Below are 21,152 nucleotides of genomic sequence, written 5' to 3' on the forward strand. Positions count from 1 at the left end.
TTAAAATCGACGGTGATTATTCAAGTGCGTAAATCGCATGCATATTCATACACACACACCTATCAACTGCTTGCCAATTTCCTTATGGATGGCCGCATACCACTGTGTTATCAAGTCATTTAAATACTTCGTTGTTTAACAGTTTTACGCATTTTTCACCAGCTTCCGAGTTTTTATTTTATTCCGCTTGATGGTACCATCATTAATAATTATTAGGTGGTATTTCCTGTTAGGTGGCCAAGTAGAACATTTATAAACTATCATACACACTGATTTATTTTTATATCGAATTTACAGTTAAGACACCTTTTAAATAATTTAAGGACAGACGATGATGTTTGTGCGTTAGCAACATTTAACGTTTTAATTTAAGCTAAAGTACCTATATTGTGTTAGATAGTCTTGTTTCCAAGACAATTTCGTAACTTATACACAAAGAAAATCTAAAATCTCCGTTAATATCCTGCCCATCGTAAAGTTTTTACTCCATCTTTATATTTTACGATTTCCTGAACGTCAACAGTATTTTAATAACATGAAATTAAATGAGTATGAAATCCTGTTCCGACTCAATTATACGGAGTTGCAATTAAACTACCCGTAGAAACATAATAGGTACGTCAGTGCCTAGCGTCAGAACCAACATCCGGGTATCGTTATGCTACCTATTGATCAACAGATTAATCGTTCCATTTGTGAGACTTTGTCATTGTCTAATAAATCGTAATCCTTTTTCATCTTGTATCCGGTCTTATTAATAATTTTGTTAATTTATTAAAAAGAGTAGTATTGACGAGTTCTTACCGCACCGATTAGCTGGAGATAAGAATACCATACCGACTTTTTTGAATTACTAAATTATGCGTTTTTTCTAGTTAGGATCACGAGCTTATTTTCTTGTGAAAATCCTACCCTTTCCTACTAATCCTAATCCTACCTTAAAAAATATGCAATAGAAGTTTATTTGCATTTGTCACCTACGCACATCCCTCCATCGTTTTTCCTATTAAGTCCTAGTTTTCTAACATAAAATATATATTATACTTATTAAACAATGCTTTCCTGTTACAGCAACGCTATTGGGCTCGGAGTGCGTCGTATCGGAGCAGTGCACTCTGAAGGTGGCCTACAGTGCATGTTTGGAAGGCGTGTGCCGCTGCACCGACGGTCATCTACAGTTCAGGAAGCACACGTGTCTTTCTCGTAAGTAATTCATGACTTTGACTAACAAAAATTAAGAGATTGAAATTGAAACTTATAGTATTTAGTATAACATATCATATTTAAGTAGGTATTAAGTATGATGAGCGTTTAGGTATGTCCAAAGTGTTTTAGAAACCTCACGAGCCGCTTGCAACCCAGTACAACGTCTGCATTTGAAGTTGAGATACAAACAAAGTATTTTTAGAGTCTAATATAGAAGCAAAAAATAACGAATGCGCATAAATTGAGCCCAACTTTATTGTTCAGCAATAAACTGTCTGCATTTTCCCGAGGCCGATTACCAACATAACTATCTAACCCGCTCGTATTGTCCGAGCCAGTAAGCGTAACAATAGCATGGCATTATCCTCACAACTCCTCACTCCGATACACACCGGTAACACATCATTTACTTTCGATTTCGTTCGGTCGTCTAGCGACTCATGCCGAATTGACCAAGTCACGGAGAGTTACTGGACTGCGACGAACCGAGATAAGTCGCCGTATAATTCTATAAATCGGGAAGATGTGTGTCATCACGGGGGACACGGAGGGTTCGTGGCGATGCGACTTTTGATATCGCTTTGTGGTCTTAAATTTATTATTTTCTCTTATGTCAAAGATCGCACATATAACATTTTCTTTGCTATGAGTCGATGAGAATAAGTAGCTACTCCAATAGCGCGACAAGTGATCAAAATTATTAAACTAAAATATTGTAATTGAACTTTGAAATGGTATGTTTGCATTGACTAATAACTCATGCGAATTACTATTTATGTAAAGGACATGACGGCTATTATAATTCAGTTTTATAGTTAGTAATAGGTGCCTATAAAAGAGCTTTCTTCACTTATTCTATATATATTTTATTTTCCAATATAGTGGAAGTAGTTTTAATAGAGCATCATTTCCGTGTGCGAAGCCCGTCTGTGAGAAAACGAGGTAATTGTTCTTCGGACTGGCGGCGACTTCATGTGAACCTCTCTTATTACGGCCAATAACGCCACCATTATGATCTTATTGTGAGAATTATACCACTTATAGCATAGTCAGTCTAAATGCCTTAAATAACCAAGTTGGCTCACATACCGCGGAAAACAGTGTTAGAAGATGGTAATTCCATAAACTACAGGTAGCAAAAGAAAGGACAGTAATTAACATCTACAAACATCAAAATTACAACACAAAATATTGAAAACATTCCTACCTCTTAAAAAACCGGACAAGAGCGGTCCCGTTTTTACTCTTTGGGTACGGAACCCTAAAAAAGGCTTCCGCTCAACTTAGGAATGACGAATAATGCCATAGATTTCCGTAGTAACGATAGGTACCGTAGCAATGACTTTAAGTGTAATACAATACAATAATAGCAGTATTCACAATAAAACTTTGATGATTGGATTAACACATTATTTCCAGCACGAAACTGAAATTCTTAATTTGCATAAATTAATTATAATTGTATCACGAACTAGTTCTGAAGAATCATTGCTGTATTTAGTTCTGAAGCACGGAATTGTAATCACACCACAATATCTCCTGATTGTCCAATTCAAATGGAATAAGTAGGCGAGTAGATACTGTCCCAGATAACTGAACATCTTGTTATTATCTACTCAAAATTTTGATATTTGAATAACCACAGGCGATGACTAGGTATCTGGGTCGTCAACACATCTGAAGGCAAGTCCACACAAAAAAGCAGTCGGAACACCAACTTATGGTGCGTGCCTTACTGTTTCTGATTACCATATAATGGACTATCAAATTACCATTTGTAAATTTACATTCACTACACTTAGTCAAATTGGCGTCGTTTTATTATTATTATAGTATGTATTTGTATTGTAAAACAATCGCCGTTCGGAAAACTTGTATCATTTACATAGTCAAGGAGGTGGTCCTGCCCTCCCGCGTTTGGTCATCGGTACGATAACGTATAGTGATTTACTTAGTCTATTGGGAGTATATTCCTTGTTATCTGTTCTACTGAATTAAGTATTGGATCATTAACCACAGTATGTTATACTTGCTTGCTCACTTTTTTCTTACTGTGAATGAAATCAAACATGCAAATTAATAAGAAAAAACACGACACGCGTTACGCCCTTTACAAGACACTCGCATCCTGTAGATATATACTATTCTATTAGATATCTTTAAATTAAAATTATATTCGTACCTATGTTCTGGCAAACAAGTCATGACAGTAATAGTAGAAAAGAAACTATATGTACGATATGTACTATCTTCTTACCTCTTACCTCATCATGTTGTCATCTATAAAATTCGAACCATAACCAAAGTACGAGTTGTGTCTGATGCATCTTGCATAAACGAAAGTGGGATTTTGCTAAACTACTGTGTACACATTAGACAACTATTCATACCTTTTTGTTGGTGTTAAATACTACTTAATATAAGATAGAGACAGTATGATTATTTTTGGTTATTAACCAAAGCCAATGTATAGCTTACTACCTACTACTATAGCTAACTAGAATTCTTCAGTCTAGGATTTTGTCTGAGAAACCGTTAACTTTAAATGTTTTGCATATTCGAAACTATGACTTATTGCACTGTATATACAGAAGATAACACGTGACATAATGATGCGACACAAACAGCTGTTTACAACTGTACATCGGCTATTAGAACGTTAGCAGAGCGTCGCGTATGGTCATCATCGGGAAAATTGCTATCAACAACCGATCATTAAGACCAGCACGTTCCATGCATTACTGTAAATAAATACAACCATTTCTAGAATATATGTATGCGAAGGACTCCCATTAATATATGAGTAAGATTAGGTACTAATTATTATATTATTATCTCGCTTGCAGCTGCACCACCCGGACATGTCTGCTACAGCAATGAACACTGTCGGCTATGGGACAGAGAAAGTCATTGTGAATTTGTCATACCCAATCTCTTTGGTAGATGCTCCTGCAACGGATTTTACCGATTAACCGGCGATAAATGTGTGGCACAAAAACCGACCTTGGTCACAGAAGCGGTTGTTGCTGAACAAGAAACCGTGTTAGTGGACGCCAATGGCACCATATTAGAAAATACTGTGAGCCATAAATCACCCACGGCATCCGCATTTGTAAATTCTGGGTCCGTCGATTCTTTACGACCAGCAAACACATTTACAGATTTGTCAGAAGATGTCAAGCCCAGTAATTTACCAATGTTCACGAACAAAAACGAAATACTAAGCACACAAGAAGATAGTCCGCTAATGCAAGCTGTTATGAAAGTTCCCGAACCAACTAAAAAACTGCCGGTATCAAACCGCAAAGATGGAGAACCTAATGAAACCGTTGGTATCGATGAGTTGACTGCCAATTTACATGCAAACGATCAGCCGATCTATAGAGTTGTGACGCAACCGTCCTTAGATAAGAAAAATAACAAAAAAACCGGAACAACTAAAGACCAGCAGAAGTACAAAACGGGACATCAAAAGAAATCATCTTTGAAAGGTAACTTGCTTATTTCAATAATTAACATTACAATACAAACAAACAGTTCGTTTTCTAATAAGTAGTCTAACGTTATAATTTGCAATTTCTAGATAAACACCGTATCCGAGCAGATTCCGTAGCTGATATCGGGCCGGCCTCTCTCGGAATGCCTTGTTTAACCGACTCACAGTGCCATCTCGTTGATCCTTATACGCGATGTCTCAACAAACGCTGCGACTGTGCGTATCGGACTAATTCCACTTCGGCGTGCTCAGCGAGAAACAGAGGGTGCTTGCCGGGGACATTCCAAGTTAGTTAACCTTTTTTTATTTTATACTTAATTATTGAAGTAGGTACCTATAGTCTATGAACGTATGTAAAAACTATTCAATATTCATTTTGCAATCTATTATTTCAGTGCCGGTCGACTGGGGCGTGCATCAGTTGGTACTTTGTCTGTGATGGCCGAAAAGATTGTCCCGACGGATCCGATGAAACTTGTCAAGGTACCGGTAAAGGTCGGTAGTTAATGCACATTATCTTTTTGCACTTCTATTCCTTCTCTATTTAATATTTCAGTCATTTTCTCATAATCTTAATACACTTAGAGCATTTAATAACTGGAGTCGCCTTTAAGAGCTTACCCCTCTGCCGAAAAACATGCACAATTGTGCAAACTTTTGTATGGACTGACATGGCTATTTTTACGTTACGTACAAATCATGTAGAAATAGCAATACATTTGACGTCCCCTCCCCCGCAAAAGTCGGCAGACTGTTTCGTAAAGAAAATGACAGCGATGACATCTCCAGTTACTAAATGCTCTAAGTTAATACATACTCGTATACCTACTTTTAAGAACTAGATCTTCAAATGTGGCTCAATGTAGTCGCGTGCCTGCTCTCTTCATCGTTACCATTAGCGCCAGTAATGCTTGTTTATCAGGCTATTGGTATAAATCCCTCGTTATAGTCTAATTTAAACATACTCTGTCTTATGGGAAACGGGTTGCGAACTGGTTTAGTAGTAATTCTCGTCATATACATAGGTAATGGTCGCTCAACGGCGCTGATGGTTGGCGTCTACACGACGTTACTGCCCGTATCGCGATTTCGCATTAATGTACCGGGTTAATAATCTAGAGCGGTTAAATAACTTTATCAAGCGTAATAGCATCGCCTTTCATTGCCGTGTTAGAAATTCTAAATGCCTTGATCTGAAGTAAAATCGTCATTAACTTGGTTTTAAATCCCATCCCATACTTTGTATCATTTATAACTACAGTCATATCATTAAAAATCTTCAAATATAATAAACCTAAGTAATGAACACATAAAATGATAAGATATCATTAATTACGATACGATCATTAGAAAATTGCCTTACGTGGATGTCGATAGAAGAGTAAATATTTAACTAAGCCCTCTTTGCATCGGTTTCCTCGTCACTGACGGTCGTGGCCACTTCTAGGGAACATCTTCACTATGACAATTTGACCTAACCTCTTTCTGTATGTCGCCGAATGTGGGCACCCGTGGAGCCCTCCCGTCAAACCGGGATGATCATAATAGCGTCGGTCATGCGACTCTTGTGTCGTATGAAGCATCGATCTATCAACATAATATGAACATACCTTTCAAGCTCTCACATGTTCCATTGGATTTGCAGATGGTACTGGCGAGCGATGTCCCATGCACGCGTTCCGTTGCGGCGGCGTGGGGTCTCAATGCGTGTCGCGGGCGGCGCGGTGCGACGGCACACCTCAGTGCCCCGGAGGAGAGGACGAGAGGAATTGTCGGGCTACAAGGAGAAAAGGGTAAGGGGATGATACTTACCTACTACTTACTTGGCTGACGCGATGACCCAAAATGAGTTTTGGCCTCCAACACAAGAGCACGCCACTTTGCTCGGTCCTGAGCGGTATTATGCCAGCTTTCGCTGACGCCGAGCTCACGGAGATCTGCCTCCAGTCTATCTGCCCAACGATATTTATGACCAACAGGACGGCGTCCAGTTGGTCGACCCAAGTATGTAGGTAGGATACTTAGCATCTACCTTTTATAAAAGAGATTAAAAAGATAGGGAGAATCTCAAAACAGGTACCTATACTTGCTTACCTATACTTTGGGTTGGCAATAATTGAAATTATAATTCACCACGAAAAGCAATAAAGCTTTAAAATTGTCATGTTTTAAAGAGCGTTTTTATTACATTGTAAGCCATGCCATATCCTAATATTAATTAAGATAAATTAACCACAAGCACAGATTAATAAATAGTTACTACGTAACAGATACTTCATTCCCAAACAAAAGCAAAAATACCTACGCTATAATAGCCTACAAAACCTTAATAATAATACCTGCTGCTCAGGACAAGAAGAAATGTACCATAAGTACGCGCACAAAGAGTCGAGACTGTGTTGCCCGCCGTTCGAGTCACGTGCCAACGCGTCTTCGTGAGAATGCGCTAGGGTTGTAGCTACCCTACCTATGATGATTATTGTAATAAAACGAATGTTGCGAATCAAATATGTTTTAGTTTTAATATAATGATTTATAATTTTTTCACTTCTCGGAATTCTCTGTTATTAAAATTTTATAGTTGAAAATATGTATCCTAAATCGCGTAAATAATTTTAATAAATATCCAGGAGCAAAGCAACGGACAATCAACGGTTTTTAACCGACTTCAATTTCATAGAAGGAGGAGGTTCTGTATTCGGTTGTGGCTATCTTTTTTTTTTTTTTTTTTTTTCTATGTACGTTCACCGATTACTCCGACATCCGTAGTCCGATTTGAGTAATTCTTTTTTTGTTTGAAAGGAGCTACCTCCGAGTTGGTCCCATTTTAATTTGGTTCTGTTCTGATGATGGGATCTATGAGGAATTGAGGGAACTCCTCAATTTTAAAAGGCACATGCATGGTGTTTTGGGCGTTTTCTTAAGCAACTCGAGCATTTTCTCCCGAAAACCACCAATTTGATGAAGTAGACCTGATGATGATGATTATTTTGATGATAATGATGATGATTTCTTTAAATGTAAGTATGTTAAGCGATTACTCCGGCACCTGCGATCCGATTTGAGTAATTCTTTTTTTGTTTGGAAGAAGTTACCTCCAAGGTGTTTCCGTATTATTTTTGGTTCTGGTCTGATGATGGAATCCATGAGGAATTGAGGGAACTCCTCAATTTTTAAAGGCACGTGTTAAGTAATTTCGGGGTTTTCTAAAGTAACTCGAGCATTTGCTTCCGAAAACCCCCAATTTGATGTACTGCAACTGTAGCCTTACCACGAGTTTGACATTGACATATTCGCTAACGTCTTATGCATCTAAATGTAACTTTTTATGCATCTCGCTCACATTAAGGTTAGTACAAGCGAGATGCATAGGAAGTAAGTTACACACATGCTAGCGAATATATCAATGTCAAACTCGTGGTAAGCTGGTAAGGCTACTGATCGGGGGTTAGGAGTTAAGGGGTCAGGGATTAAGGGGTCGGGGAATGGCGGTTGAAGGGTTGCTAGTTCAGGATCGAGGGATTCCTGGATCAGGGGTTGGTGTGCTGTGAGGTTGAGTGATCGGGGGGCTGAGGGATTGGGTCAGTGGCGGGGCGGGCGGATGGATTTAGTTGACAGGAATTATAATTTCCCAGACGGACTCGAGAAAATTCCTGATTTCTATTTACTAAAGTAATAGGTACTTACACGAATTTAGTGTTAAACATGATCTTGTTTTTCATTCATGCGTCGCGCTCTTAACAATGCGTTAAAACTAAAAATGGAAAAATAAAAACTTTTTACAAAAAAAAGCAAACCGACTTCAAAAAGGATGAAATAAAATATTATCCTTTTTGAAGTCTATGCGTTACCAACTGATATGTTTGAAGTCGGTGCCAAGACAAGTAGTAACAATACCAGACAAAAATAATCAGCTTTATGGCTATAAATCCCATTAGAACTGTACTAATAACTATTATAAATGTGTAAAGAATTCTGTCTGCCTCTTTGTCGCCTTTTCATGGCTAAATAACTGAACCGCCTTAGGTGAAATTTGGCAAGAAGGTAAATTCCTTGATTTTTTTTATATTTTCAAATGTAGTCCTCTGGATAAGGGACGGGAAATAACTCAGTCCCAATCCCACACTTGCGTGCTATAGACTGTTCGAGCATTAGTAAGAAATGCTCTTTAAAAAATACGACGGCAAAAAAATGCATTTATATTTACACTAATGTGCCGACAAACATGGTACAGACTGCGCCAAGAAGGTTTGATCGTGTGTTCTGAGGTGTGTTCTTAGGTCCAGTCGACGTCAATGATATGTTTACACTTTTGCACCTTACTCCTTTGTAATAAGGCGAAAAGTGTAAACATATTTTTAACGTCGACTGTACCTACAGAAAGTACGTTCATTGTCGTCGTGTAAGACAATCCAACGTAGGTAAATCCTTATCGAATTGCACCAAAGTCATGGTATGCTTAAAAATTGGCTTGGCACCGACTTCAAACATATCAGTTGGTAACGCATAGACTTCAAAAAGGATAATATTTTATTTCATCCTTTTTGAAGTCGGTTTGCTTTTTTTTGTAAAAAGTTTTTATTAAAAGTTGTAATACGGTGCTACCAGGCCGATTCATTATTACGTCGTCAAAATTATTTAAAAATACTTTTTCTAACCCTTCAATATAATTATTAAACGTTTCAGGTGGGACCTTTAAAAAGAAGAATTTTTATTATAGGCCTTTTCCTTTGTTTTTTTGACTTTTTCACCCATCTACTGCACAATAATTACGTGGTTTCGGCATTTCGAAGCATAAGCGCGGGAAACGCGCGGTGCAATGCGGTGCGAGCGCTGAGGCGGGCGTTCGGCGGCCCTCTGTCGGTTGTATCGTCGACGATACGCCGAGCGGTAGGCATATAGCGCGTGGCCTTGAGCGTGTGACGGAGGCCTGCCACAAGGCATTCTCTAACAGACAATCACAAGGAATACCTAATACGCAACCATTGACGTATTATATCTATGGACTGGCCTTACGGGCACTAAAAATGGTACTAGTTAAGCGGTGTGACTTACCAATTCGAGCCAATCGCGCAGCCTAACGCAGCTAGTTGCGACCAATCGCGCGCGTTATGCGAACTCATCAACCAATCGCGTGCGTGATGCGAACTCATCAACCAATCGCGTTGTAGTGGTGTCACACCGCTGTACTGGCCCCATTCTTATTGCCCATAAGGCCAGTCCTGAGATTTTATACGTCAATGTACGCAACCCTTGGCGGAATACCTAAGCGGGTTCAGTGTTCGTAGGCACTTTTCGCTACATACGGGTTTTCTTATGCTATCGGCTACGCTCGTAGCGCGTAGCTCGCGCTGGCATTAAATGTGTTAAGGTTAGATATTACTATCGGTCAAGAACCTACTTATACCAGGCCTATGGAACTCTCCGCGCGAGCTCGGATTTATACCTACGATTCTGCTCCCGTTTACGGTAGAAAAGCAAGCCAGTTGGTTGCCTGCTACACGCGATCACGCACGCACGTCACCGCGCGCCGCACATCACCGCGCGCCGCACTGACAATTTTTACGATAGTTACAAGCTACGTAGGTACTATTGAATTACTTTAATTAAACATGTAGTGTTTATTACGACAAATGTACCTATAGTTAGTTAGATATCTATTTGAAATAAGTAGCTAACTTGGTAAATATTCATTTTATCGACAGTAAGATCTTAATTTTACACCGGAAAATAGGTACTCATTTATTATGCTCTGGTTATCTTATAATGAATTGCTTGTAATCATGGGGTCTCTATTATTTTTCTTTATTGCGTAACATTAATCTATATCTGATTTTAAATTACACGAAGTTAAAAAACTAATTCTTTCTGGGTTCATTGCGTGGTTTATAAGACGGCGTAAACACTGCGGTTACTGCAGGGACATATAACCTTTTAAAATTAGTATTTCGCAAACACTACCCTAACCTAACGCATAAACGGAATACTATAAATTATTGCAACTTAACTTGCTTAAATGTAGTTATTTAACGCTATGCTGTTGTATACTTTATGGCAAGTTCTAATGTCAATTTGATAGTTTGATCAATCGAATTAGAGACCGGTCTTCACACGTATAAAATTTTCTAAGCGTCGCGTCGGCAACCCTAGCGTTGTGCCGGTGCGCGCGGTGCGGGGAACGGCGCGCTGAAGGTCACTCCATTGTATTTTTGTGTAGGTATCAAACCGGTAGGTATTTGCGTTTTCTTTGAGAGATAAGTATCTGTTCGTAAGAACTATTATATAATCTGTGCTTATACCTACACTATGCAACATATATATACATACATACATATGTACTATGAATGACTATGTAAATGTAATACAGACGACATTCAAATTGATACCTACTCAAATTTAAAAAGACGTTAAAAGGGGTTAAAGATTGTCCTCTTTCGCATCAGGATTTTACGCCTGATTATGTCTATATTTATGGCCCTATTAGGTACTGTTATAGCCATAATTCTGTAGAAAAACAGATTTAATGATACATAGTTTAAATAGTCTAGAGATACCTAAATATAAACAGTCATTATTCATATTTATTTCAGATGTCCTCGCCATACGTTCCGCTGTGGCTCCGGGGAGTGCTTGCCCGAGTACGAATTCTGCAACGCCATAGTGTCTTGCAAGGATGGCTCGGACGAGCCTAAACACCTCTGCAATGAGCAGTCACGGTACGTACCTAACTTTCACAAAACTTTGAGGCTTGTACAAGTTGTAATTTTGTTCTGGTTTTGCTTTTGATATGATTCGTGATTTAATTTATCACTCGTTGTGAAATGTCTACTTTCCGCACTATCGTGAATGACTATTATTTTTGTCTTAGTTAATTTTTCTTTTGTATTTCAGATGGCGGGCCGCGGATTTCTGCCCGCTACGTTGCGGGAACGGGCGCTGTAGGAGCACGGCTGTGGCCTGCTCGGGCCGGGACGGATGTGGTGACAACAGTGACGAGATTGCTTGCACCGTTTGTAGTAAGTTGAACTTTATATAAATCAATTGGGTACTTTTCTCGGCTTAATATAAATTATATCACACTGTGCACCAAATAATAACACCAGATGTGGAAAAAATTAAACTGACATTAATGTCTTCGCGACATCCACCTTCGCTGCGGCAATTAGTGTAACTTGCTCCATACTTTGCATGGGGTCTTTAGACCCCCTACCGCAGTAAACGCGTAAAACTAAGTACGAAACATTTAGAACATTAGCGTTATTAATTATCCTCTTCTTTGTCGAATAGAAGCAACAGATATATGTATGCTGAAGATATTTTTTCCGCTTCTCTATTTACTGTAACAATTAAAGCACAAGTCACTCCCAGCGTGAGATCTAAAGAGGCAACAAAATAACAAAAGCAAGCTACAATAGAGGCAATTTCGAGTTCCATTTCGAATAAGTTCGATGCCCATGAAAATTGACCTTAGCACTGAAGTTGAAAAGGCGAGTCCAGCTGATTAAATATTTGTTCACTATGAAGACATGTGTGGCGCACATTAGAACGATTTGCTACGTGGTCCCGTTACTTGTACAATGCTTGCAAATGATGCCACATGTGAGTCTATGGTAAGGTTTAGTATAGGCAAACAGAATACCAATAAGGTGACTGCAGGGTGACGGCCGTTTATACGAATAGAAATAGAAATAGTTTATTCGTGGCAAAGAATTAACAAATAAAAAAAGAGGAACATAAAACAAATTTACACATAACATTACAATATCTGGGAGACCGAGCTTTGCTCTGATAACATATAAAAACTCAAACATGCGCGTTTTCCCAGAGATAAGACCTAGACCTAGATCGTTTTTTCGCCTCTCAAAATAGCAATCGCCCCATATAGCAAATTTCATAGAAATTTAGAGCCGTTTCCGAGATCCCCGAAATATATACATATATAAATATTATAAATATACAAGAATTGCTCGTTTAAAGGTATAAGATAACATAACAAGTAATATCAGCCACGAAATGGTGCCAACTCAGCATAACATAGCATGCATCAGCATAACATGGTATGGTATGGTGGTCTGGTATATTTAATGAATTGCAATACCTATCTAACAGTCTGTCATTTCATGTTATGTTTTTGCAATTTAACTTCTGTAACCGAATCTGCCTTATTCGCTAAAGCGACCCGTCCCGGCTTAACAAACACTCTATTGATACGTGAAAACCGCATGAAAATCCGTTCAGTAGTTTTTGAATTTATCCCGACCAAACATACAAACAGACAGACACGGCGGGGGACTTTGTTTTTAAGGTGTAGTGATAGTGATAACTATATCGTTCATTTCTCATGCTCTGAAAGAGGGTCATTGTTGTTCTAAAAGGTGTGCAGAAAATGATACGTTTCTGCACTAGAGCATTTTAGGTTCCGTTTTTTACAATAAGCAATTGAAATTTGGGTATAAATGGATTTGTTAAGTATACAATTTCCATTCTGATATTTGACTCCCCATTCCATAAAATAACTATACTTTTGCCTAAATCGTTAATTGAAAGTACCCTCAAAAAATACTACATATAAAAATGTATACTTAGTCATGTTTTTAAAAAACACATGCATTTTACTTTCCTCGTATTCGAAATGAAAAGTAGTGTTTAACTCGGGTGAAAAGGCATCATTTCATCCCTTGGTTAACAATCTTCAATATGTCGCCTGTATGTAAAATCAAAACTAACAGTAAATTTTCTTTTCCACAGGATGTCCAGCGCCACAAGATAAACATTGAATTAGAGTGTAGCTCAACGAATCATTCTAGTGAACATTCTTGACTGTCGGATCTCAACTTATAGTGCATTTATTATTTGTCGAGTGAGATCGTTCTGTCTCTTAGTATACAACGCGACATCCGAGGCTGCTCAAACAAGAACACTGCCTTATAATAATAATTTGTGACAAACGGACAAACGGGACAAGAACCTTATAAAACATGGAGAGAGTAAAGTTGAGAGAGGTACCTACTTGTTTCATTCCCTATCTATGTACCTAACTATAGAACAGTGGTCCTTAGTCTACGGACCACTGATGCGGTCTCTGTAAGGACCTGAATTATTTGTTGACTTTATTTATTAGTATCACAGGTAGTTATTTTTAAACCAAAATTTTGTCGAGTCCCTATTACTGAAAGGTTACTGCAGTAGGAGATAGTGCGCCAAACGGCAAGTATTTGCCTCTTCTCTGGCTGTACTCGTATTCGAAGCACTTGTCATGTGTACCTGTCCTGAGGGGCTACCGCGAAAACCGAAATTCGCAAATTGCGGGGATCTTACTCTTTTACTCCAATGAAGGCGTAATTAGAGTGACAGAGAAAAATGCCCGCAATTGACGATTTTCGGTATTGGCGGTAGCCCTACAGTGCCCTTTCAACTTATTTTTTTTCTGGACTTGGAATTCCACATACTTACAAAATATAAGATGTAGAGGTAAAACAAACTTTTCTATATCATTGTCTTTCTAAAAATTATAAAAGTTTGATACACTTGAAGGAAATTTTCTTTACACTGTACCAGGGTGGTATTCCACCTTTTCTTTGTCCAATGTGTATTGCATCTCACATTTTGCTTTAATGAGAGACTGAGAGGCAATGACATTGGACAGGTGGAATACCACCCTTAGACGCGTCTGTGCACGTAGATTCCATAAAATATGTATACAATTAAGAAATAACGAATTTGAATAATTTATTGTATAATTACACTAGCGAGCAATAATTTTAAGTATAGGCAGTGGCACGATAATAATAGAAATAAATAATAACAGTACGTTTAACTAGGTCATACTCAATAAGACTGAGGAGTAATACTCTGGCTCTAATTAACGTGTTTAGAATAAATATTACCACTGCACTGTAAATATTAGTAATTCGTAGGTCTGCGCTCACTCACAGTTTATAAAATTATATACACACTATTAAATAGTAGAAAATAGTGTGCATAAGAAGAGATTTCATAATATATTTTATTCACTCATCAATTTTCGCTATTTATTGTAACTGTCATTTGTCGAAATATTCGAAATAAATTTCTTCTTTGACTTCAATTAGCATAGGTACTTTTCTAAAAATTATACTTAAGTGTTCAAAAATGTTAGAACTGATTTATATGGTCCTAAAAATATGCGACGAAACAATCGAAACATTATCAAAAAAATTGGTAGGTATACCCAATGTTGCCATAACTTTGATGTACTTATCAAACTTATATATCATCATTTCATCAATATATACCAAAATTATCATAAATCGTCAACCCCCATCCAGCTCACTATAGTTATTCTACATAAGTATTTGGTATTGGACACAGACCTTGCCTTTATGCACCTTACTAGTATTCAAATCAAAAATAAAATAACTATATAATTATACCTACTTAGTTGTATAAGTAAAAATACGTGCTAATTCTTATAAAATATGTACTATGCTAACTATTCCCTTGGTTGCTAATAATTTGAACGTTCCATAAAAATTACAAGATGAAAATATCTATAAAAGATTCCTAAAGCGAAGTAACATTGTCAAAAATGTCGTAATGTTATGGAGAAAAGCTATCAAGGGTTATTGTCAGTGTGAGTCATAAGAAGTCGATTTATTTTTTAATTGTTACTTTGTTTTTATAAATATATGTATGTAGTTGGTACACTTAGCAAAGTAAAACTATGGGCTCTTTGGAACTATGTCACAGTGCACATTATAGGTACTTAGATATGTAAGTTATTAAAGAAATTGTGAGATTCGTGAGTAATCTCCTGTTGACAAGATTCTATGCCCACAATTGCATTCTGTTAAGTGACCATATATTTAAGATACTGTAAGTTAATTATAATTAATTATGGCTCAGTAATATTTATGTTCAGAATAAAGATTACCCGTAGTATTATAAAACTGGTTGTAATATAGCGTGTTTATGTGTGTGAATGTGATATTTATTAAATTACGATAAATAATTTTGCTGTTTTTGTTTTTACACCATATTGATCATCGCACCCAATCCATTAAATACCTAGGTAAGCGTGTCGAAGCCGGTGTTGATCGAAGTAGGTAAGTATTATATTTTAAAACAGTTTAAAACGTATTACAGTACCTAAATATAGCCCTTTAAATTTTCGACGTAGTTACGTAATATGCTTATTATAGCACCGGTGTTGTAATGTCGTAGCAACAGATGTAGGTACTGTAAAACGTTGTACAATACATGTGCGAATGGGAAATTCGCAACTCGTGTCGATTTAAGACAATCCCTTCGGTCGCGTTTTAAAATTCGCCACTCGTTGCGAATTTCCTATTTTTCGCACTTGTATCGTAAATAGCTATACTACGTGCGAAAATTTTAAACTCAGGTTTCCGAACCGAAGGGTAGCGTAGGTACTAACCGACCTAATTAATATTAAAATATGTAATGCAACTGCGCATGCGTCAGAAAATAAAGATGGCACCCAGCCTCCGGACCTGCAAGTGACGTAGAACGTAGAACGTCTCGAGAACACCGCAAACATCGATAACATAAAACGATAAAATATGTAACTTACGAATCACTAACAAGTGTTTCCATCAACAATATTGAGATAAAATAAAATAACACACAGGTGAGTTCACTTTTGATTAAGTACCTATATATATTATACTTACTGAAGTTAATGACATACTACCTACACATTAACCGGTAATAATGTTTTTACAAATTTACACGAGTTTGTCAGCAACACATTTGTTTTTTGCATGCTTGTCTAAGTAGTATATGGCATGACGAACTAGTAAGAACTGTTTTTATACAAAGTAATGTAACCTATATCGTGTCAATATCAATTTCGAGTAATCGAATGACCAAGTGTTTCAATACAGTGTAAGTATTTATTGTTTACGATTTTTTCTTGACTGTAAACACACACACTGAATAGTATTGTTGATGTGATACGATTCAACATGTATTCTACCTATTATCCTTCGACATCGGTAGTCGGTCTCTCGTTAGTTTAAATGGAAAATAATAGCGACAAGGGACTCATCGTTTGCTGGAGGATATCAAAATGGTTATTAGCTCCTGTTCAAAGGTTAGTCGTTTATAGTGTTTATACGATTTATATTAACTAGTAGTTTGCCCCGAATTAAGAATTCGCGGTTCGCCAAAAGCTTTATAGACGACCGGTCTGGCCTAGTGGGTAGTGACCCTGCCTATGAAGCCGATGGTCCCAGGTTCGAATCCTGGTAAGGGCATTTATTTGTATGATGATACAGATATTTGTTCCTGAGTCATGGTTGTTTTCTATGTATTTAAGTATTTATATATTATATATATCGTTGTCTGAGTACCCACAACACAAGCCTTCTTGAGCTTACCGTGGGGCTTAGTCAATTTGTGTAAAAATGTCCTATAATATTTATTTTTTTATTTATTTATTTTATTTATAGATCTATTTAATTTTCGACGCAATTGAATAAAATTAAAATCAAGATGGCTGCCTTATTTAATGATCTTCCCAACGGATCTTTGATAGGCCTTTCATATCCTCATTAATCAATCTTCAGTACGATTAGAGCAAAAATGAAGAAATTCATGAAGGCGTCCATTATTTACAATTTTTAGTTCAGATTTCTATTAAGAAGCATTTCGAATCATCAGATATATTTTTTTAACATGATCAAACCAAAAAATAAGGAAACTCAAGATTGCCGCCATTTTCAACAATTTTGACTCCTTATCTTGGTCTAGTCTAGTTCTGTTTATTAATTTTACAATTTGTATTTTCATACTTACGACTTTCGGACTAATGTCTCCATCCTTAAAGAACTCCGTAAGTCCGTATCAAACAACGCCTCTTGACGAAGACCGAACGAGTAAAGACCCGCATACTCAGTTTCTTCGGTCACGTCTCGAGACGAAACAATGACTGCATAGAGCGTCTAGTGGTGCAGGGTAGAGCCAACGGAACAAGACCGCGTAAAAGGCCACCTATGCGATGGACTGATCAAATAAAATCTGCCATGGAAAGACCCCTGAACGCATTTGCCAGAATGACATCCAACCGCTGAAAATGGCGAGAAATCGTACGGCAAGCAGCATCTGTGCCTGATGTCAGCAGTTGACCACGACACTCTGCAAAGAGTATAACGACTAAGAAGATTTTCATACTCTATTACTTTTTATTTAATATCATGTGTGTGTCATGTAGGATGTCACGCAAAAGCGATAGTTATTTTATTTTAGGTTTAGGTATATCGGTTTACTAATTCTACAAAGCAATGATTTTAATAGAAATAAATTGGTTTCAGAAGGAAACTGAAAAGATTCAAAATGAAGCAGATTAAAGTTGGAGTGTTATTTCTACTACCGAGTTGTTTTTTCATCATTCTATTACTATACTACTGGCAGCATTTGGGGCTAGGTTTTCGCCAATTTCCGGCGATTACTGCCCAGCCTCTAACCTCTATCCGGCATCACAAAGTCGTGCCCATGAAACATATAAATCTTGACGAGTTATATAAAGACAACAAAGAATCAGAAGAAAACTTTTTAAATGAATACAGAACCGGTAAGTCTCGTATCTGTCGTATCCCCTATTATGCACTTCCATGCTCGGTATCAAGCTTCAAGATCGAGTAAGGAATGTCGAGATCCGTCGCCGCACCAAGGTGCATGACATGGGTTTGGTCATTACCAAACTAAAATGGAATTGGGCGGGACATGTTGCTAGGCAGAGTGATGACAGGTGGACTAAAATGTTAACAGAATGGTGGCCGCTTTCGGATGAAAGAAGCGCCTGGCGTCCGTTGGCTCGCTGGGTGGACGACATCCGGGAAATTGCGGGTCACTTCTGGATGAGATTAGCTCAGGACCGGGAGACCGGGACAAGTGGCATACTAGAAGAGAGACCTATGCTCAGCAGTGGGCGATAAAGGGCTGATATGATGATGAGACTCCATTCAGAGAATCACCATCATGTTGTAACCAGAATAAACTTAACATTATTTTCTATCTGTATTTAATTTAGTTAGACAGACATCCATGATTTATTTGGTACTAATATCTTATTCCATCTACTTTCAGTGTACTCTATAAACACGCCAGGGTGCCAAATTCCATTCAATATGATAAATTACAGGAAGCAAATCGAAAATGAGAAAAAACATAAGCAGAAACGATCTGACTGCGGTAAACGAGCGGTTCACATAAAGAAAATTGACGGGGATCGTGTACGAGCGACGGTCAACCCTTTGGTAATGAAAAAATATCTAAGGAAAAGCGCCCGTTTTGATTGCTGTTACAGATTTCTACAGCTCCGCTCTGGTCACGAAAATACCAAAATTAAGTGAATACGCCTTGTCCAAATTATTTATTTATTTTTACTTTATTATTTTAGACCTCAAATAATGTTTTTTTTTACAGCTTTACGCTATGTGTGGAATTTAGCTCCGGTGCCACGATTTTTCTTCAAACTGATTTCATAAACGTGAGATGTGTTGAATACGATGTGAGAAATAAGACACATCCGGTATATGATGATGTTTTCGCCTTCGCCAAGAAGATGAATACGACACACAACCAACAATCTTGTAATAACAGCTACAATGTACTGATTTTAGGCATGGACTCTATGTCTTTGCCGCGGATTGTGCAGACGATGCCAAGAACTACGGATTACCTTCACAAGAACTTTTGGTTTTGCTTCCGTGGTTATCATAAGGTATTGTTTATTTTTTTACGTTCTTGTAGTTGTCGTAATCGTTATAACCAAAGGTTTTAAGTAAACAATTTGAACTTTAGTTGACCATAGCACGCTTAGCAGCTCTCTTCTACTTTAAAACCTCATTTCCGAGGATCACGACTAATAAGTTCGTTCTATGATGAAGTGCTTGCCAGAGTGGCTGAATTTCGGTAATTATTTGTATTTTCAGGTGGGTGATAATACGTTTCCCAACGTAATGGCAACATTGACTGGCCACAGCATGCCAATCATATCCTCAGAATGTCAAGATCAAATGGACCAGTGTAACAAAATGTTAATGTGGAGTAAATTCCAGGATATCGGATACGTCACAGCGTACGGAGAAGACTTCTTGCGTTTACCTGATACTTTCAGTAGGCGCTATGCGTTTCAGAAACCTCCGACCGACCACTATATAAGGCCATTATTTATCAAAGGCGAGAAGGAGTTGAATAATAAATCGCTAGTTTGTGCAGGAAAGATATCCGCTGGCCAGCAGCTTTTGGATTACGCTGCTGATTTTGTAACAACGTATCGAAATGATCGCTTCTTTGGATTTTTTTGGATGAACTCATTCAGCCACAACACGAACAGTCGTCCTCAGGATGCAGACAGACTACTGGAGAATTTCTTTAACAAAATAACGTATACTGGTATTCTAGAAAATACGTTCGTTATTTTTTACAGCGACCACGGCATTAGATTCGGACCACGTCGTATAGAATTAGAATCGTACTACGATGAGCGGTTGCCGTTCTTTTTTATGCGACCGCCGACAATGTTCAAAACCCGGCGATGGAAAGAATACAAGGCGCTCGCGGATAATCAATTTAAATTAGTGACTCCCTACGACCTGTTCAACACGTTAATGAATATAAAGGAGTTGTCTACATGCAAGAGTATGTCCGATGTGAGCTTTTCTCGCGGCTGTCCGAATTGCCACAGTCTGTTCACGCCAGTTAAAACTTCACGGACGTGCCGCGACGCTGCCATTCATGATAAGTGGTGTAGTTGTCACCAATTGTATCCCCTAGATAATAACGATGTTCAAGGCATCAAGAGCGTGCTACTAGCGGTGTCTCATATCAAAACTTTAATTAAATCTATAAAAACAAAACATTGCTGGAAGTGCCTGGACGTGTCCCTCAAAAACGTCATTAGAATACATTTCTATTACGATGGTAGAAAAGATAATATCTATTATGTGGTTGCATTCACTACGGCGCCAGGTAACATGTCTTATGAAGCTGTCGTGAACAAATCGCAATTAATCGGACCTCTGAGCGTTATAACGCCGTATAAAGGTCAAATAACCTGCACAAGAGACATCCAAGAACTAGCAAGAGCGCGATTGTATTGTACATGTGAAAAAATTCAAAATTGCACTTAATAATTGTGATATCTTTTGATCATTGAAGTTATCTGTATATAGGTACTGCAGGACAAAGCACTATACCGGGTGTGGCCTGTAACATGAGCAAAAAATTAAACTGTAGGCTGTACTCCTCATACTGACCAACATTTGTTCAGCGACTTTTAAAAATAACTTGTGGTTTGATTTTTATTACACTTTAAAGTTCATTCTAAGACGCAATGTATTGCGAATTTTGTTATGTTTAAGGCGTGACAAGCAACGTCAATCACAATAATATGGCGTGGCGATGGCGTCCATTGAAGATAATATTTATTTTGTACTAGCTGAGG

At 37.8% G+C, this 21,152-nt stretch overlaps 2 protein-coding genes across 3 annotated transcripts in view; both read left to right on the forward strand.

Annotated features, from left to right (window-relative positions):
* The window catches only part of LOC134792764 (sortilin-related receptor-like), a 57,815-nt gene extending 42,121 nt beyond the window's left edge, over nt 1–15,694 (forward strand). The window contains exons 3-10 of one of the 2 annotated variants that reach the window (XM_063764087.1): nt 1,072–1,203; nt 4,053–4,697; nt 4,790–4,989; nt 5,098–5,185; nt 6,348–6,495; nt 11,293–11,418; nt 11,594–11,718; nt 13,451–15,694. In XM_063764087.1, coding sequence (XP_063620157.1) covers nt 1,072–1,203; nt 4,053–4,697; nt 4,790–4,989; nt 5,098–5,185; nt 6,348–6,495; nt 11,293–11,418; nt 11,594–11,718; nt 13,451–13,479 — 1,493 coding nt within the window. In that variant the 3' untranslated portion in view covers nt 13,480–15,694. Of the gene's footprint in view, nt 1–1,071; nt 1,204–4,052; nt 4,698–4,789; nt 4,990–5,097; nt 5,198–6,347; nt 6,496–11,292; nt 11,419–11,593; nt 11,719–13,450 lie in introns of both variants that reach the window. The other variant, XM_063764086.1, reaches the window with a different exon arrangement.
* Nucleotides 15,695–16,203: 509 nt separating this feature from the next.
* Nucleotides 16,204–21,152, forward strand: LOC134792763 (uncharacterized). Its single transcript, XM_063764085.1, has 5 exons — nt 16,204–16,331; nt 18,016–18,275; nt 18,791–19,052; nt 19,130–19,427; nt 19,639–21,152. The coding sequence occupies exons 2-5, from the start codon at nt 18,038–18,040 to the stop codon at nt 20,836–20,838; spliced, it is 1,998 nt and encodes a 665-aa protein (XP_063620155.1). The 5' UTR covers nt 16,204–16,331; nt 18,016–18,037; the 3' UTR covers nt 20,839–21,152.

Source organism: Cydia splendana, chromosome 8, assembly GCF_910591565.1.
Source record: "Cydia splendana chromosome 8, ilCydSple1.2, whole genome shotgun sequence".
NCBI classification, from domain to species: domain Eukaryota; kingdom Metazoa; phylum Arthropoda; class Insecta; order Lepidoptera; family Tortricidae; genus Cydia; species Cydia splendana.

Coding starts and splice junctions, on each gene's coding strand:
- LOC134792763 (XM_063764085.1), top strand. CDS start 18,038: ATGAAGCAGATTAAAGTTGGAGTGTTATTTCTACTACCGAGTTGTTTT. Junction 18,276..18,790: donor TTTAAATGAATACAGAACCG/GTAAGTCTCGTA, acceptor ATCTACTTTCAG/TGTACTCTATAAACACGCCA. Junction 19,053..19,129: donor CACGAAAATACCAAAATTAA/GTGAATACGCCT, acceptor TTTTTTTTACAG/CTTTACGCTATGTGTGGAAT.